The sequence below is a fragment of the Rhipicephalus sanguineus genome, chromosome 1, assembly GCF_013339695.2.
Source record: "Rhipicephalus sanguineus isolate Rsan-2018 chromosome 1, BIME_Rsan_1.4, whole genome shotgun sequence".
Classification (NCBI taxonomy): Eukaryota; Metazoa; Arthropoda; class Arachnida; order Ixodida; family Ixodidae; genus Rhipicephalus; species Rhipicephalus sanguineus.
This window is the reverse complement of record NC_051176.1, coordinates 292,941,803-292,960,174: the sequence shown is the minus strand read 5'-3', so window position 1 is coordinate 292,960,174 and position 18,372 is coordinate 292,941,803. Positions and strand designations below refer to the sequence as shown.

The following is an 18,372-nucleotide window of genomic DNA, read 5'->3' as shown; positions in this document are numbered from 1 at the left end:
CTATTTTTCAAGCTCCTGAGATGACATAAAAAACTCTGCTAACTGCTCCAAATCTGGGTTCTTCTGCTCCGAAATCGAAATCTTGCTGCTCCAAAAACTGCTCCCAAATCAATTTTAGTAGTCTCACCCCTGCACCGGCACAATCTCCAGTATAGCCAGTGCAACATTTCATTTCTGGCAACCTATCAAAACTATTGTAAACATTGCCGAGAGCTTGTGATGGCATTCAACATTGCACTCGATCAGCCAGCCGGAGTCCGAAAAATCGGACGGCGCACTGTGGGGCGTCCGAATTTTCGGTCGTGAGTTTACATTACTTCAATGGCGCAAGTGGCGGTGCTGCGAGCGTGTCCGAATAAACAAGCATGTCCGAATTTCCAGCTTCCGAATAAACGGTTGGCGGCTATATTCTCATCAAAAATCTCTTTTCATTGACTGGTGGACAGCACGTTTGTAAAATTGTTGCTCTTTTGGTTTTTTGTACGAACAAATTATGCCAACACACTTTGGATGCTGGCTGTTGTTGGCAGCACTTGGAATAAGTACTTGAGTGTGAACACCGTAAAGCCTTTCTGCATTTAGCCATGTCGAAATAGAAGCCCAATGTTCACATTGTGGTAACAGTGTTGCGGTTATAAAAATGCTTGTTTGCGAAAATGCCAGCCATCAGGATATGTAAAATATTTCAGCCATATAATATGCAAACATTGGTTTAACATCTTTATTTATCGATGCTTTCATTGCATCTGTGGCTTCATAGTGTGAACCCGAAGTAATAAGTTTGAAAACTGGCTTAAGGAAAGTAGAGCAGCTGGTAGCTTGACAACCAGCTGCTGCTTGTTGGTGGGGGTAGTAGGCTGCTGTGTGTGTGGGAGTCCAGCCTTTAGAAAAGTTTACCGAGACTCCAATCTTTTTGTTAAGGAGCAATACCTTCGGTGTACTAGCTTAATATTTATACCACCCATTTCTTCGGATTGCCTATTGAGCTGACATCATAATTTTATGTGTGGTGGGACCTTTAATTTACTTCCATTTCATATTGTTTCCCTGTGTGCAGCCAACTGTTTCGAGAGGAGCTCGAGCGCATCATTGAGTCGCAACTGTCGGAGGGCTACACACCATCCAACATGGCAGCATTGCAGCAGGTGACTGAACTCTTGCTGCCACATGCAACAAAACAGTCAACAATTCGAGGTGGCCGCTGCTTGGTTCCTATCAATGATGTCCGTGGAATCGATGGCTTGCGCTATTCAAAAGGAGAGAAGCTGCTGCGCTGCAAGCTTGCTTCCCTCTGTCGCCTGTTAGATGCATATGGATGGACCACAACAGCCTTCAACCACATCACGGTATGTGTAAACTCTCTTGTAATGTGGCCTCTGTTCCTGTTCCTTTTCCTTTTGCAAGGGTTACAGGAACGTTCATGTTGTATCAAGTTTTCAATGGTACCATTTTAAACTAGTGGGAGAAAGCGTAGCATGAGAAAAGGGACGCACAAATATACATGCTGCATCTTCTTGAGCTATAATTTAAAAAGGTAAACTTATATTAACTCGCCCAATTTTCTCTTCTACTGATGTATATTTCTAATAGTAAAGAGCACAGCCATTGGGGTAGCTTAGTAGCCAAGGTGTTGAACTGCAAAGCTCGAGGACGCTGGTTCAGTTTTCAGCCATGGGAGGCGCATTCAATGGGAACGAAATGCAAGAACACCCATGTACTAATGTTTTCCCAAACCTTTCAAGATTAGGTAAAATACATCCGACGCTGTACTGAGACACTCGTCCGTGGTGCGGTGACAGGCCAACATTATTTCGCATCTTGTGGGGGTGTGCAACAAAGCTAGATAAAGTAAATAGATTTATATAAAGAGGAGCAATGGGAGGCACTACTCGTCAGCTCAGACCCAGAGGTGCAATATGCACTTCTGAACAGAGTCCAGCAAACGGTAAAGGACAGTGGGTCCTTGAACCAGGGGCCCCACCCATCAGTCTTCTAATTATTCTCTTTTACCATCTTCGTGTGCAGACAATAAAGTTTCACTCACGATATGTGGCCATTTAACTTCACTGCTGGTGGAAAAGACATTGTTATACTTCAGTGACGAGATGTGGTATCAAGCTATTAGTGTCCACTCTGTTGTGTGGAGTGAGAATCGAAAGGTGCGTTCACAAACGTGTGTAATTCAACTACAGTAGACCCTCGTTGACACATTCCCGCTTAGTACGATTTCCCGGCTCCTACGCTCGTAATCACGAAAACTAAAAATAACCCAATAGAGCTACATTCGACGACCGATAATTCGGACCCCAGTGGGGAACGTAAATAAGTCCGAATTATCAACTGCCGAAAAAATGAATGCGTCAGAAAAAAATACTTTTATTGACACATTAGTGTCCTGGTGGCCGAAAAAAGTTGTCAATGCGTTGCTGCACGCACTTCCGCTTACATGCAACCAAGTTCGCCTGTATCTCCGCTAGTGTGATGTGATCGCTGTACGATGACGAAAGAACAGCGAGGGCTCGAGACAAGGCGGGCCCCCTCATTTTTAAGATTTCACTGCGCTGACGGGCCCCCTCACCACCGTAGTCACTGCTTTACGATGACGGACCCCTCGTGCTTACTGCGCTGACGGGCCCCGTCACCGTAGTCACTGCCTTAGCAAAACGCTTTACCGCAGACACATTCGACTGAATGGCGGCGATAGCAGCAATAGCAGCGCAGCGTGGGGACACAGGAACCGCAATGTCGATACGATTTCCCACAGTTGACCAGTGCCTCCAAGATTGGCATTTTCAATTGCAAATCTCCGAGGCATGAAGTAGCGATCGAAATAAAGCCTCATAGATATTTTTTATTATTATTTATAAAATACTGCAGACCACAATTCGGTCCTTGCAGGAATCGCCAATTAGCTTTCGTTTTGATCTCTGAGGCCATACTTTGTATGGTATGGGTGCCGGAGGAGATAATGGCTGGCGATTCAGCATGCGTGACAGTCTCGGACAGGGTCCACATTATCGAATGTAGATCTGGCAGCTGTCCGAAATATTGGTCGTCTTTACACATTACTTCTATGGGATGATCGGCGGTGCCGCGCGACTGTCCGAATTACCGAGCACGTCCGATTTATCGGTCGGCGACTGTACATCTTAAAGGGAAGCTGAAGCACTTTTTTAAAGAAATGACTGGAATGTATAATCATAGCTTGATCCCTGCTGAATTCGAAAACCAATGTAAGAGTTCACAGAAGTGAATGCAAGTAGCATTTCTTGGCAAAAAACAGCAGCTGCAGCCGCAGGGCTTTTTGAACTGCTGAGCGAAGGCGATGACGTCATCTTCGATGTGCCGCGTCATCGGTGCCATCAGCTCTGTTAAAGCATGGCCTTCGCGATCAGTTCCACCAACGTGCACAGCAGGAACTAGTCACGGAGACCACGGTTAGAGATACTGCGACAATGCTGCGCGGCTCCGCCAAAACTACCGACTATGACGTAGTTCCGGTTAGTTCGTTTCCACACCCACACGTTCGGCGCGTTCGCGTGGGCGGAGCAAGACGAACTTTTCTTTCGCGTATTTTAAAGCTCCTGCTGCCACAACAGCGAAAAAAAATTATGACATCGCCGACAATAATGTTGGTCCTTGTTAACAACAAAGTTTTACCGAATTCTAAAACCACTTCAGCTTCCCTTTAAATACGTTCCGGTTAGGCTTATGCGAATGTAAATTTTAGGTTCAAAGTGAATTCGAAGTGAATAGTGATTTGGTCGAATAATTTCGAATTGAATTCGAATTGTTTAAATCGCATATTTTAAAAGAAAAATTAGCATATTTGTCATGACCTAACAAACCTGCAATATTTCTTTTAATTGAAACAAGGCATGTGCAAATATCATTCTTTTTGGTTCAAAGGAAGTGGAAGCAACTTTGAATAGTAGCAGGATTTGACTTTTGGTAGAATGCAAGCAATAACCTGTAAAATTTGTTATGTTTTAAAATTTACTATACTTAGCGCATATAAGCCGGTATAACAAGCTTTTAAACTTAAAAAAGAATGAATAGATGTGAGGGCAATTTGTTAATTTAACCTTGAAGTGGGTCTTCGTGGCAGTGCGGATTTTCTCTGGGTAGGTGCATTTGCGGTATTGCACCCCTCCACTGCAGTGAAAGCACCTTTACAAGGGGGGGGGGATTACATGTGGATTAATATACACCTATTCGTTCATGTTGAATACTTTCAAATAATTTAAATTTGAATTGAAGCGAATTTGAATACTGTAATATTGGTTCGAATATTCGAAGTGCTTGAATATTCGCACAAGCCTAGTTCCGGTTAATACATTCCCGGAAAATACGATTATTCGGTAGCAACGTTCAGCACCGCGGCGAACTGTGGTCATTTGATACATTCTGCAGCCAAAAACTCTTCCAGGTATGCAGAAAAGCCTTTCTCGTGTACTTGTGAAGCTCCGCCGTGCGTTGACGGCGGCCCCTCTACCGTGTCTAATTACCCCTCTCTGTACCTTCTCCGAATTACTCGACCGTCCCTCCGTGTCTTCTCCGAATCGCTCGATCGCTCCTTCAGCCATTGCCTCAGCTCTCTGTCAACCGCACACCGACCTGAAGGTAGGCGGTCACGCTGGCCGTCAAAATCTTCAAACCTTTGTGGCCAGGACAAATTTGTTCTGGAAGAATTCTGGAAGGTTACTGGCTATTAGACGCCAAAAAGAGACGATGCGCGTTCGCTGCCATCTTTTAAGGACTCGATGAATTGCAATGTGGGCGCTTGGAGACTTTACCTTCGGTTGCCATTACGCTTGGCATTATCTTCTAAAGCCTGTTCCGCCGTAGAGGTGGTGCGATTACGAATGTCGGCGAACATACCGCTGCATGTCTCAAGTTAAGGCAGCGCGCTAACTGATCAGCGCGTGTGTGCGACGTAGTACGTGATAACCGCAGGCAGCTGTCGCTTTCGGGGACCCTATCGTGGTGAGATTTCGCATTGTGTTGTACCGCGATTGTTACACGCACTGCGCTGAGTTACACTTGTTAAGCCGTTAGCGACGCGGCAGTTTTGTTCACTGGACGGCCGAGATGTGCGCGATGTTGCAAACGTACATGATCGTATCCCAATCACAATATGCTCGACAATATTGCTTCAGCTCTTCAGTAAACCTAGCCACATATTTCCAAGTGGGCAATGCAGAAAGAGCAGACGCACACGCGGGGCAAAGGTTCATTTGCCACGGTGGTAGCGTTTGTTTACATTTGCGCCGGCTGTCCCAGCATTCAATTTTGCAATTTTCGGGTATCTCAGGATGTCAACACGCGTGACTACGACGTTGTTTTCTGTCAGAACCGAAACTAGCAGGCTAACCTCTGGCTGCCAGAAGTTCGAAAAATCAAATAGCCCCGCTATGTTTTATAAGGAATAAATTTTTTTGCCCTTGCAGCTCCAAATGGGCTTGTCAGACTCTATATTTACTGGATTTGGATCATACGTTTTCCCAGATAGCACGTTTATTTTTCGTGTTTTTTGTGTGTGTGTGTGTGTGTGTGTGTGTGTGTGTGTGTGTGTGTGTGTGTGTGTGTGTGTGTGTGTGTGAACGTATGAACGAGATTCTGCTGGATTTGACCACTGGCGTCCACAGTAGTTTAGATTTATTGAAACCACTACATGCTTTCAAATGAGTATACAGCCCTTTCAAAATGTTCCAATCGTGACTGGAGACGCTACTGCATGTGTAATGCACCTTGTGCACCAAGGCTGTTGCGTGCTGGAGATAGTATGGGCAGAATTTCACTTGTCACGCACTCATTGGTAAATATACATTGAAAAAGTGCTGTTTCTGATGTTATCTATGAAAAAAATGCCTGCTTTTTCTTGCACTGAAAGTCCCAGTTTACATTTCTCCTGTGCAGGTATTCTTTAATTAGGCAGTGTGTTCTTTTTGTTTTTGCAGCTGCGTGTAAGCCAAGACCAGGAGCATTTCTTGGTAAATCCATTTGGGCTTCTGTACCACGAGGTGACCGCTTCCAGTTTGCTCAAGCTGGACATGCAGAGTAACGTCATTGACTCTGGGACCACCACGTTCCATTTCAATCGGCCAGCCTATATGGTACACGCTGCCATCCATGCAAACCGACCTGACATAAAGTGTATAATCCATCTCCAGCACCCACCTTGTGTTGCGGTGAGTTTGCACACCATATAATTTTGCCACAATTCATTTCCAGCAGAATGTGGCAATGCGCATGCCAGTAAATTACTTTCTCATCGGAAAGTATATAGCATACAGTATAACCTTGCTTCAGCGTATCTGCTGACAACAGACATTAGGATATAATTGACCAGTTATAAGGCCAGTGAGCTGGTCAGCACTAGCTTACTGTGGACTTCTGTATCGCGGGCATTGCTGATTCAACAGCTTCCAGCTGCAAACATCACATGACATACTTTCGGGATGCGAACGCGAACATAGTTTAGTCTAAGAATGCATGTACACAAACCTCGTGGCCAAGTGGAACGATGAGAGAGCAGGTGTCAGCACGTCGCGTCCAGTCTCCAATGTAAAGCAACATCTGTGAGTCATCTGATAAGTAGTAGATAATTTGATGATGAAGGGCGGCGGGTTACTTCGATGTTACTTTATTACTGTCGTGGCAAGGAATGGCACAATGTGCCAATGACTCATTTGGTCCGGAGTGATCTAATCATTTGCTTGTCTGATCCTTGCGATGACTGACCCATTCTTTCCTCTATATGAATCCGAAGAGGCTTGCACTTAACTTCCCACATGCATGTCAACTTTCAGAAGACTTAAGTATCAATCTGTTTTTTGCCCATGTTTGTGACTTGTAATTCAGTTTCGTTATATCAGACCCACTCGGTGTTCATATATAACAGTATTGGATTTGGATTTTAATGGTAATGGACTGCCCAACTGCACTGATAGCGCTGCCTTTGCGCTGCTCCCAGTTTTGCTCGCTGGCCCCTCCATCTGCACAGTTCTGCCAACAAATTACAAGTCACTTGTGCTGGTCAAAAGCACTGCATCTGTGTGGCATACTTAGCAGTCTTGTGCAAAGAGGCAGCAGTGATTGGCTTACAACTGCACTAGACCACATGCACTACCGGGCACTTAGCTGAGGTTGCTTATCATAATAGGGTTGTTGGCGATTAAGTCGCACTGGTGCGTTTACCGCCATCACGCACGCCGCAACATAGCCCCTTCGGATTTTCTATATGCTTCACTGCATACCATTGTCGTATTGCGGCAAAGCAGACTTTTGGGATCCGCAACAGCTGCAAATGGATAGAGTCGCGAGAACACTGGTTCGAGCCTATGATCGATGCTGCTGCGGTGGTGGCTTCATTTAATGCAGCTTGGAACTTGCAATTTGAGCAAGAAGTCCGAAAAATCAGACTTTATAAAAAAAAAGAATTGCAGCATCTAAAATTTTAAAACGTTATAAAACATCGACTCTATGTGGCTAGTGGCGGTGCCGCGAAAACATCCGTATTTTCAAGAATGTCTGAAAAATCTGCAGTCGACTGTATGCTTCTGTATCATCCTTATTACTAGGGGGTGTGCGAATATTCGAAATTTCGAATATTTTTCAAATAGGGTTTGCTATTCGATTCGATTCGCACTGGAATTTTACCATTCGAACTTCCCAAAAACAAATACAGTCAACGTCCGATTGAAAGTCACCCCTTCAGATTTTCAATATGCTTCACCTCATTACACTCTCGTATTGCGGCAAAGCTGCCTTTCAAGCTGCGTTACGGTCGAACTTTGCCAAGACACAGTCAACATCCGATTGGAAGTGGTCCCTAGATTTTCAATATGCTTCACCTCATCACACTCCGGTATTGTGGCAAGGCTGCCTTTCAAGCTCCATTAGGGTCGAACTTTGCCAAGACACAGTCAAGGTCTGATTGCAAGTGGTCCCTAGATTTTCAATATGCTGCACCTCATCACACCACGGCATTGCGGCAAAGCTGCCTTTCAAGCTCTGCTACGGTCGCAAATGTATTAACTCGAGAAAACGCTGGTTCCAACATGAAGCTGAAGGATGTGGCAGAGGTAGGGGCTCAATTAATGCTGTTTTGGACTTGAAATTTCGGCAGGAAGTCCGAAAAATTGGAAGCCGAAGCTTTTTAGCATCCAAAATTTCAGATGTTGTTATATATCGACGTCTACGAGGCAGATTTGGAACTCCGGACTTGAAGGGAGCACACCCTTGTCCGCCACATCAGTTGGGATTCCACAGAAGTTGAAAGAGGAGGAGAGGCTGAGGAAATGGCATCTTTGCCTATCACGTGTAAAGTGTTGTCGGCAACACTTTGGTTGCACCAAATCATGTACATAAATAGAATTCGGCCTCTACATTGCCTCATTCCTGACAACTATGAAACACCACCCCGCCAGTGCTTCATCAACCTAACGAAAAAAATCACTTTCATGTTGCTATCTCATAAGGATATGCTTAGGAATCCTCTCTTTTTTTTTTTTTTTTCTGCAATTTCGCTTCGAAGTATTCGAAAAATATTCGAATTCGCTTTGCACTCAAAATTTTGCTATTTGCACAGCTCTACTTATTACCTATGTCCATTGGCATATCCCATTGGATATTAAATAGTTTTCTCACAACAATCTGCCATCCCCTATATTGATTTTTTTTATTTTTCATACAACCCATTTATAATAATTATCACTGTGGGGAATCTTCGTGGAACTTGAATATTTTTGATAAGTGGGTTTGACTGTGTGTCAGTTGTAGAGTGCCCAGTGCAATAAATGCTTGCTCAGTCCTGCCCACTCATACTGTTGCCAGAAAAACCACTTCTCCACATCAACGGCAGCTCTTGTCACATGGCGTTGAATATGGAAAGTTAATTGACAAAAACCATGTGCATCTCAACCATTTGACCACCGACACCAGCAGGAGTTTCGATTTATATTGCCTTGGTCTTTCTTTGCAGCAGCAGTTCAACTTCATTTTATTGAAATCATGGATAAATACGTTCTGTTATATTGAGGTTAAAGATAGAGGGTGTGCCATGGACATGATGTTTCAAAAAGTTTAACTGTGCGGCTTGGTTCAGCCAAGCTAGAATTATCGCCAGAAAATCGTGACCAGACAACTCTGGTAATAATCGAGGCATGGCACATACACAGCAAGATATAATCCTGCGTCACTTGCCTTGTGTCATGTTGTGGCAGAAAAGAATTGTACATTTCATTGGGTAAATGATTTTTTTTTTTACCACGCAGGGGTATATGAATGTCTTATGCATGTGAATAAACCTCAGTTGAGAGTTTGTGCTTGTGTTCATGTGTGTGTGTTTTTTTTTTTTTTTTCAATGTTCTCGTTCTGTTCTGTGAGTTCTACATATAAACCGTTTTAATGCAAGCATACAGCCACAGTGGCACGCGGGCATATATGCTTCTTTTGGGAAGCTTGCATGTAAGCCTTCAACCAGCAGTTAGCAGGCAGTTTCATCATTCCTTGTATAAAGATGCTATCATATAGCTGGGGCTTTAACTGCTTTCAGTGGCAACGTGTAAAGTTTCAATGAAGAGTGACTGTCTCAGTTTCTTGATATAACATCCAGGAAGGTAAACGGAAGCTAGTACATATGCCTCATAGGGGAGTCAAGTGGAACTCAGATTTGAGAGCATAGCAGCCAAGCAAATGTAATATATAAAGAAGCATATCGACGAGGTTTTCACTCTGAATTGTACCAGAGATTGACGTGCTTGTCTAAAGTTAACTGCTGCTTGAAACTGGATCTGTGTATGTGTGAGCTTCAATATTTTGTCTCTTGACATGTGCATGTCCTAGGTGTCATCGCTGAAGCAGGGTCTTCTGCCTATCACACCTGATGCTGCTCTGCTTGGGGAGGTTACCTACCATGAATACAGAGGCAGCAGTGCCGACACACATGAGATTGCACGGAGCCTCGGACCCAACAGCAAGGTTTGATGCTAGGTTTTTTATCGTTGATATGTCAATATAGTGGCATGTGCCCTAGCTCGTGTAGGTTTTTTTTCTGGTGTCCGTTTTTTACCGGCTTACAAATTTTAAGAAGTTATTGCACAGCACAAGATGCTCCTTTGTTCATCTGAAGCTTCTCAAATTTTCAGGATCCAAAATGGCTTATTTTTTGTAAAGCATCAATGCTGCGAGAGATTTATTTTTATAAATTAGTATTAAGTGTTTGCTGGAGTCTGAGCTTTTGCCTGGAGGCTTGTATAACCAGTCTGTTGCTGTGACGTAACACATGGCTATATGCAATTTCAGCACACAAGCCTTTATGAAATATGCCTTTTGTCATTGCTGTTTTGAAGTAGCTCAGTTATTGAAACAAAATATTTTCTGAGTGTAGCCGGTGCTAGAAAAAATTAGATTTATAAAGGGATCTGCATTGTCAAAATGTGAACATATGTTGTCCGAACATGTGTCATTGGCTAGGATTAACAGTATTTTACCTATTTTGGACATTACGTTGCATGTTCATGCTGTAAATGGGCATACAACACTTTGTTTGCTTAACAAAACAGGCTGTTCAGAGCGGTTTATATGTTACCTGCATTTCGAACATTACAGGTTCTGTTCCTGCGTAATCACGGGGTGCTCGTGTGTGGAGACTCTGTGGAAGAAGCCTTCTCTAACATGTGTTCAACTATTGAGGCATGCGAAACACAAGTACGTAGTAGAATATGTTTGTATTCAAAGGTGAAGAAGTTCATGTCAAAATTTGTCAAAAGAAAGACTTGCTGCTCGTACCACCGTCAATCTGCACAGCATACGCCACACACGCAACCGAGTGGATATCTGCAGATGACTGCGACAAGGTTGTCGGCTATAAGTCTTAGTGGCACGTTCATCGACGGCCGCCACCTCGGCTTCGCTGTTTTCTGATGCTTATGTGTAAAGGCATTGCCGCAGTCGCACGAAAGTCGGTCTCTGACGTTACCGAGAAGACAGACGACTTTTTGCGGCACATTGTGGTGTCTGTGAGTTTAGGGACGCAGTGAGCCTTTATGCGATGAGGTTATTACGGTTATAACTTCTTGCATTTATGCCTTCTTGCGTTACAAGGCAGTGTTTGGTTCATCGTAGGCGGTCGTAGCTGCAGAGAACGGCGTCAGGAATGGTTACCGCGCAAAAGCTGACCGCAAGGCTTCATGCTGCCTTTTTTTTTTTTTTTTTTTTTACTCAATGCCATTCTGCCACTGAAGAAAGGCCTGGAAAGTGAGCGACCTCACTCGCAGCGTCCGAAATCTGCGTGCGGTGCTCGCCGATCTGGGATATCTTAGTCACGAGTAAACTGGAGCGGGGCACGCACGAGCGCGTGCCCCTCTCATGCTTTAGAAGGCCTGTTTTAACGTTTTTTCGCTTCATATGCGCCATATTTTTACCGCGACCATGTCTGAAGTGTTCGTTGTAAAAGTAGGAGGCTTTGAAAAATGATTGCTATATGTGGACGCAGGAAAATCGTAAGTGCACCCAAATATGGTTGTTATAACCGATAGATCGTTATAAGTGGGTTCGACTGTACTGGCACTTGCTCTCCTTTATATGCATGTCTCACCCGCACCTTTCGGCACTCGCTCCATCTCATGCCTGTGAAATGAGTGGAGCTAGTATGAGTCAATGTACCCATGAGTTCTTGTGCCTCATGTGTACATTGAGTGACTCGGGAATAAGACCGGTGGTAGCACCTGCAGGAGGTGGCATCTCCAGGGGCATGATTACTACCTTCCGCAGGAAATTTGTGTTAAACCTTTGAGGGTCGAATTTTTTTGCCAGATGCAACCCTGGAGGGTCGTTATTTTTTTTTTCTTTTTTTATTGCTGATTTGAATTCTTCAGACAAATTTATTTGAGAAAAAAGTTGTGTAATTTTTATAAAGTTACCATAAAGTGAACAAAAAATATAGTTTGTGTTGTTACATACACATGGTTTATTCATGAGTAACATCAAGATAAATTCTAAGAAACCTTATACAGCTGTTAAAGAATGATGCGTTGCAATAAGCATAGTTCACAGGTGTACGAAAATAAGTGCACAAAGTGGCGTCAAATGGAAATACAAAGCGAGAAATGTCACCTTCTATCCAGTCAGCATCGTCTCGCCGCGCATGCTTTTGAGATGTCGCTCGTTCCTCAACATCAGAGTCTGAACTCATAGTAACTCCTCGTATGACGGGCTGACATCCAATAAATCGGATTCTGATTCGGCAGTCGAGCAGCTATTCGAAGGAATCGCCGCTCGACTCACTTGCAGCAGAACAACCTGCACACACTTCCATAGCGCAAGCGAACTGTGCAGGCGAGCGAACTGGAGAAAACTGTATGGTTTTGCACACATCCAGGAAGCAAGAAAAAGTGAGAAACCTATAATAATTCTTCGTCTTATCGCCAGCGAGACGAAAGCAGTTTTTGTGAGTCCCTAAAACAGGAAACGCCATCACAGCGGCATTATTTGTGTAAGTCAGCACCTGCACGGAAACGGATGTAATCACACCCTGGTGAGCAATAAACCAAGAGTAACAAGCGGTCACCCTTTGAGAGATTCTAAACCAGACAGCCATCGGTTTTGCGGGTGCAATAAGCGGGAACCACTCGAAGGACAAAACCGAAACTAGCCGCCACATGCCCGCGCACAACTGGATGCGCAAGGGAAAGCCGGCAGAAAAAAAAACAGGAGAGCCATCGGCACAAGAAAAAAATTGCATGTATGTAATTGTAATGTGGCAGTACATGCCAAGCAAGAGAAACGATAGAAAAAGGCGTGCATTTCAAACATACAAGCGATGACGTATTGAGATACCAATATTAGACACTCTTGTGCCTGTTTTGTTTAAACCGGTTTTGGTAGAACAAACTTGCTGCTGCGTTAGATTATATTGGTAAATAAAGAGCTGCCTTGGAGGCAGAGTGAAAATTTAGAATGTTCCAAGCTGCATTAAGGGGGGATGCTACACTTTTCAAAAACTTTTTTTTTTCCAGAGTACCTTGGTGAAATTTGTACAGTTAATGTAGTTTTTACTGCTGATTTCAAAAATGTAATTATTTTTTTGCTGAGACAAATAGTTTTCAAGATATCTCGAACTACTACTTCATCAATTAAGGCCTAATTAGCTAATTTACCACACCTTGCATAGCAATGTACAACCCACAGAATCCGTTCAGGATGTTCATACTGTGTCGTAATGTATATATGATTGTTCTAAGCCATTTTAAAGCAAAGTTGTGGGATGTTGAACCTGACGTGAAAAATGCCCTCATTGACATCTTAAACAAAAGCTCCATGTAGAAAATTTTCTGAAAAAATTATTGCAACCAAACTTACTTTATGACACATCCCATCCATTTATCTTTGAAGCAAAAAAAAAATCATAGTGATAACCCAAGTAGAACAAGAGATATTGCTCCTCCAAAGCGGGAAGCGCATGAAAATTGCTGTTTTGAGAAATCGAGAAAAAACGTTGGCACACATTTTTATTACAGAAGATGTGACCAAACCACCTCAAAATGCACCAGAAGCATAGTCTGAATGCATCCTACGCTCATGCCTCCTCTTGACTAGCTTCTGGAGTTCCAGTGAGGCTGTTCTTTTCTTTGTGGAGCTGATGCTGCGCCGGTGGTCTTTTCCTCTGGCCCTCCTGGAGCCGGTGCCTGTCGCATTCATGTCCATTTCGTCCAGAATCGCTGTTGCTGAGTGCAGATTGCCTGTGTTGAAGCGCAGCACTGCTTCTGCTACGGCGGCTTCAACAGCGAACAGGGATGCATGATGCTCTTTGGCGGCCAAACTCCAGATCACTGAGTGCAGGCTCTCATTGGAGTTCTGCGTCTTGCCTCGCTGGCACCTCTCAAGCAAGGCCTTTTCGGATAGCCGGGTATAAACCGGCAGCAGTGCCTCGGCCACCTCCTTCGGTAGATTGTAGGCGTGCTTCGGGTCAGGCTGTCCCTTCGCTTTTGCGGCATTGTGCCGACACCACGAACTTTCACCAGCTGGGCACAAACTGTGGTCCGAGCATTCATCAGTGGAGGTGACGTGGCGGTACGTGGCCATCACAGCCTTTTGCATCTCCCCCACGTCACCTTCATGTGATTTCAGTGCTCTGCCATAATATGTGCTCAGCCTGGTAATCAGCTCACCTGTCAGCCTGCCTTTCCCGCCAAGGCCTCTTTTTCCCTCAGACTTCTGCTTCTGCAGCAGGTTACGCAAAGCGGTGCCATCCGTTTTTGCACGTGATTAGTGCAGTCTTCTTTCTGCACTTCCACATAACCATACACTTTGGCCTCTTGTAAGGCCGAAAACGTCCCTACTGTCGCCATCACACAACACAGTTGTGTAGCGCAGGCCATGGCGTTCAAGCGACCTCTGAAAAAGAATAAGGGCCGCTTCCACTTCCATCTGCCCCGCTTTGCTGTTTCGTGTTTTTTTGGCATTTGTGGTTTGCCCTCCACTCTTCGTAGCCATCGCTACTAGGCTTTGGGCCCACCTCGCAGCCGAGGCAAAAGTTAGACAGAACGACGTAGTCCAACACATAGCCACTAAACAGTTCAATCACAGAGCCGACGCCGATGTGAGAAGAGTGGCCTCGTGTCATCCACGTGCCGTCGTAGCTTACGGCAATATTTCCCCTGTGGCCAAAGCACAAGTCATCGTAGATCGCCGTGACTTCGTTCGCGCATTCGCTCATAGCGGACTCCGCCGCTCGCGTTGCAGCGGGTGCCAACGTATTCTTCAAATGCCGCTGGTATGTTTTGTGGTGCATACCGCGGTGCGAGATGCCCATTGTCGCGAAAATGTCATTCATTTTCGTTTGACCGTTGCCGGTAGCCACCATCGCCCTCGCCGCAAGGAGGTTTATTTGAAACGCACTGCACGTTTTTGTGTTGTCCGCGCGCGGCGAAGTCCATTTATTAGCGATCACGCCGCACGTTTCGCAGTGCACTAATACCTTGACGGCAAGTCCGTAGTCACGATCCCCTCTGACGATCGTAGCCGGTCCATGGCAGACTTTACAGCACACGACGCCCATTATCGAGTTCAACACATCGAGGTGCATAACTAAGTAAGGGGCGGCGTGGTCCGAGTCGAGCGTCGATGCCTCGCTGCAACTCGCGGTGAAGGAATCGATTTTCCGCGTTGTTGCCGGCGCCGATGAAAGCCGCTCGAGCGTTTCTTTCTCACGGGCACGATTTTCTTCGACTTCGGCCTCTGTCAACACCTTGGCGTCGACTCGCAGTCGTCCGGAGTCCGCTGCAGCACTGGTTCTGCCGTCATCGCTGTCGGAGGCAACGCGCTCAGTCGCACCGCTGCTGAACGGCCGCGGAGCGTCAACGCATCGTTCCTCGGAGTCGACCAAGGGCTCCGACGACTTCGCAGCCTTCCTCCCGCGACCCGCCGACCAAATGCATGCACGGTGCGATACTTCTTTGCGCTTCCAGGCATGGCGATACGATCAACACTGGCATACTGCGTTATCCGATTCCGAGGCGTCACAGCGGTAACCCTTTCAAAATGGCGTCGGGCCGCGCGCGCAGCGGGCTTGCAGCCAACCGGAAAGCGCTATTCTGGTCACGTGCGCAGTTTAGCCAATGGCAATGAGCGCTGCCGTTCGTCTTTGAGGCCCTGTATTTCGAGCCGAGCAGACACGCAAGGTTGCTTACCGAATAAAAAAAACAGCTGAAAACGCGCTCTTTCAAGCAAGACTAAAATGGCGCTGATCGAGCGCCTAGTTTCCGAGTATCGAAGAGCCGAAACCAGCGCTATTTTCCCTCAATTTAAAGGGCCAGACGCACGGTTTTCGGTTTCTTAAAGTCGGATAATGATAAAAGTTGGTGGTTTTCAGCTACGAAAATTTGTAAATAGGTGCGCAATGATGTTGGGAACAAGAATAGGTCTGCGAAAACTCGATTTTTTGGCCGATTTTCGGTCCCGAAGTGCCGCGTCCCCCCTTAAGTTGGTTCATGGTTTAGGGCATCAATGGGTTACCAGAAGCCAGCCTTTACCAAAGAGATCGATCAGGGATGAAAGAAAGGCAGAGATGTTGGCCTCAGTCTCTGGCCAGTTACTCCGCTTAACAGGTAAGGGAGACGGGAATTCATGTCGAAAGTGAGGTGATGATGATGATTTGGGGTGAACTTTGTACACCAGTGTCTACCATAATTGTAGCACTTGAAGCTACATGACAGTACCTTGGAGGACTTGCTTCAAATGCTCTGATAATCTTTCCTGCTTTTTCTCTTGCCCAGATGAAGCTTGCACCTATTGGATTCGACAATGTGCACCTTCTCTCTGAAGAGGCACAGCGCAGCATGCGTGAGGAACACGCACGCCAAAAGGGAGTTGATGAACCCCTGCCTGGTGGGGATGAGGACAAAGAGAAGGCTGAGCCCAAGGAGAAACCCAAGCGCTGGCGCCCTTGTGACATAGTCTTTGAGGCCCACATGCGCACCCTTGACAACTCGGTAAGTAGCCCCTGGGGAAGTGCTCAAAATTTACGACCCCTCCACTCCCTTTGGCTCCCACGCATTTGTGAAGCGCGCGCTGCACGGGAAACGCCCCTCGTTTCGTGATGTCACCCCGACAGAAAGGGGGGAACTACTGCGCCGTCGTCAACTGTCACAATGGCCATGCAAACACGAAGGGGTCAACTCCACCAGTGAAATTCTACCAATTCCCAAACAGATTGTACGAAAAAAGCAGATGACAGGCATGGATGCGAAGCTCCCGCTTGAGTGGGCACGAGCACGACAACTACGAAAAAAGGGGGGAAAAAAACGCATTAGCCGTTGTTGCACGTCCAGTGGTTTTTTTTTTTTTGGCAGATACAGTGAACTAGTTGTTATTGAGTGTGCAGGTACAGCCCGTACCACACGGTGAACTTTCGATAGTGACCAAGATAAAATGCCTTGACAGCAATTGGCTCCTCCCCCGCAGATTGCACACAAAAAAAGTTTTTCTGAAAGCTGGGCGCTCGTCATTTTCCTATTAATAATGCTATGTCACGTTGATAGTACGCATGCTGTTCGTGAACTCGGAGTACCGGCTATGAGAACGGTGATAATGCAAGGAAGGACACGTGAGATAGATGTCAATTTTTGTTGCGGGACAGAAAGAAGCCCAAAATAGACCATTTATTTTTGGAGTGTTGCGTACCACACGATAACTCGAATGGTTGCTAGTAAATTAAGGTATCCCAACTAATAGCAGTCGAGAAGCGGCCTTACCCATGCATCCAGTAACAAACATAGAGAGTGCATAGTACACACAGCAAACCAAATAAAACAGGTATATAATTATGAACGTACAGAACATTGTGCTAACTACACGTCGTAAACAGCGTCGTCCCTCACTTGCGAAATGCACTTCTCTCTGACGATGACGGCATCGTCTGCTATCACTTGCTCCACATCTACTATATGGCTGAGCAGACGCTGACCTTTCACTAAATTGCTGCCATGCAGACAGAAGCGTGTAGTACATCCTAAACGCGCGCGACGCGAAATTCTCAAAAACACATGCAGAACGCGTGCAGCGTGCGAGCAAAGCAACGCGCTTTCAAGGCAGCTTGAAGGGGACAACGGAGGGGTCAACAGTCAAGTAACAAGTTTTTTCCCCACATTGTCTGACAGCGCCCGGCACCGCAGTGCCTCCCACGGCGTGGGTCTCCCCTATAATAATTGTGGGATCAGCAGCTTAAAAAAAAAAAAAAAAATTTGCAGTCATACATTTTGGCAATCTTTGTAGCAAACTGTGTAGAGGGAAATACATTCAAACTCCACTACAACTACAATCCCAACGAAATGAACAAGTTTCGATTCCCCATATGCTGCTTATAGATCAAATACGGATCGTGAAGTGGTGCGTGCTCAGGATTACCCCAAAATTACAAAATTCAGGATAGTAGCTCAACAACTCAGCGAGGGCTCGTGACTTCCATTACAGTGTGGTCACCATACTATGCCATGTCTTCATCTAAAACATATTTTTCACTGCCACACGCACATCTTATCTTTTTTTTTTTTTAGGTGTGTGTGAAATTCGAAATTTCGGATATTTTTCGAATACAGTGGAGGCTCGTTAATACGTACCCGCTTTAAGCGTACTAACGGTTAAAACGTAGTTGCGACGAATCCCCGAACGAATCTCATAGAGCCTAATGCATTCGTTGACCGCTTAAGCCATAGTGCTTTGTCCTACACCTACCGGTTAATGCGTACCCTGTGTACCGCGATAACTTTTTGTGCCATAAAATTTTACTGCGCCGCTGAACTTCCAGACACCACAATGTGCCGCCAAAGGTTTTCCATCTTTTCAAGAAGTGCGTAGATCGGTCGATCA

At 45.4% G+C, this 18,372-nt stretch overlaps 1 protein-coding gene across 15 annotated transcripts in view; it reads left to right on the top strand.

Moving 5' to 3' along the window:
* The window catches only part of LOC119379276 (protein hu-li tai shao), a 170,779-nt gene that overhangs the window by 55,829 nt on the left and 96,578 nt on the right, over positions 1 to 18,372 (top strand). For all 15 annotated transcript variants that reach the window (XM_037648529.2, XM_037648533.2, XM_037648541.2 and 12 more), the window contains exons 3-7: positions 1,058 to 1,346; positions 5,961 to 6,191; positions 9,850 to 9,984; positions 10,615 to 10,713; positions 16,281 to 16,496. In XM_037648529.2, coding sequence (XP_037504457.1) covers positions 1,058 to 1,346; positions 5,961 to 6,191; positions 9,850 to 9,984; positions 10,615 to 10,713; positions 16,281 to 16,496 — 970 coding nt within the window. The remainder of the gene's footprint in view (positions 1 to 1,057; positions 1,347 to 5,960; positions 6,192 to 9,849; positions 9,985 to 10,614; positions 10,714 to 16,280; positions 16,497 to 18,372) is intronic.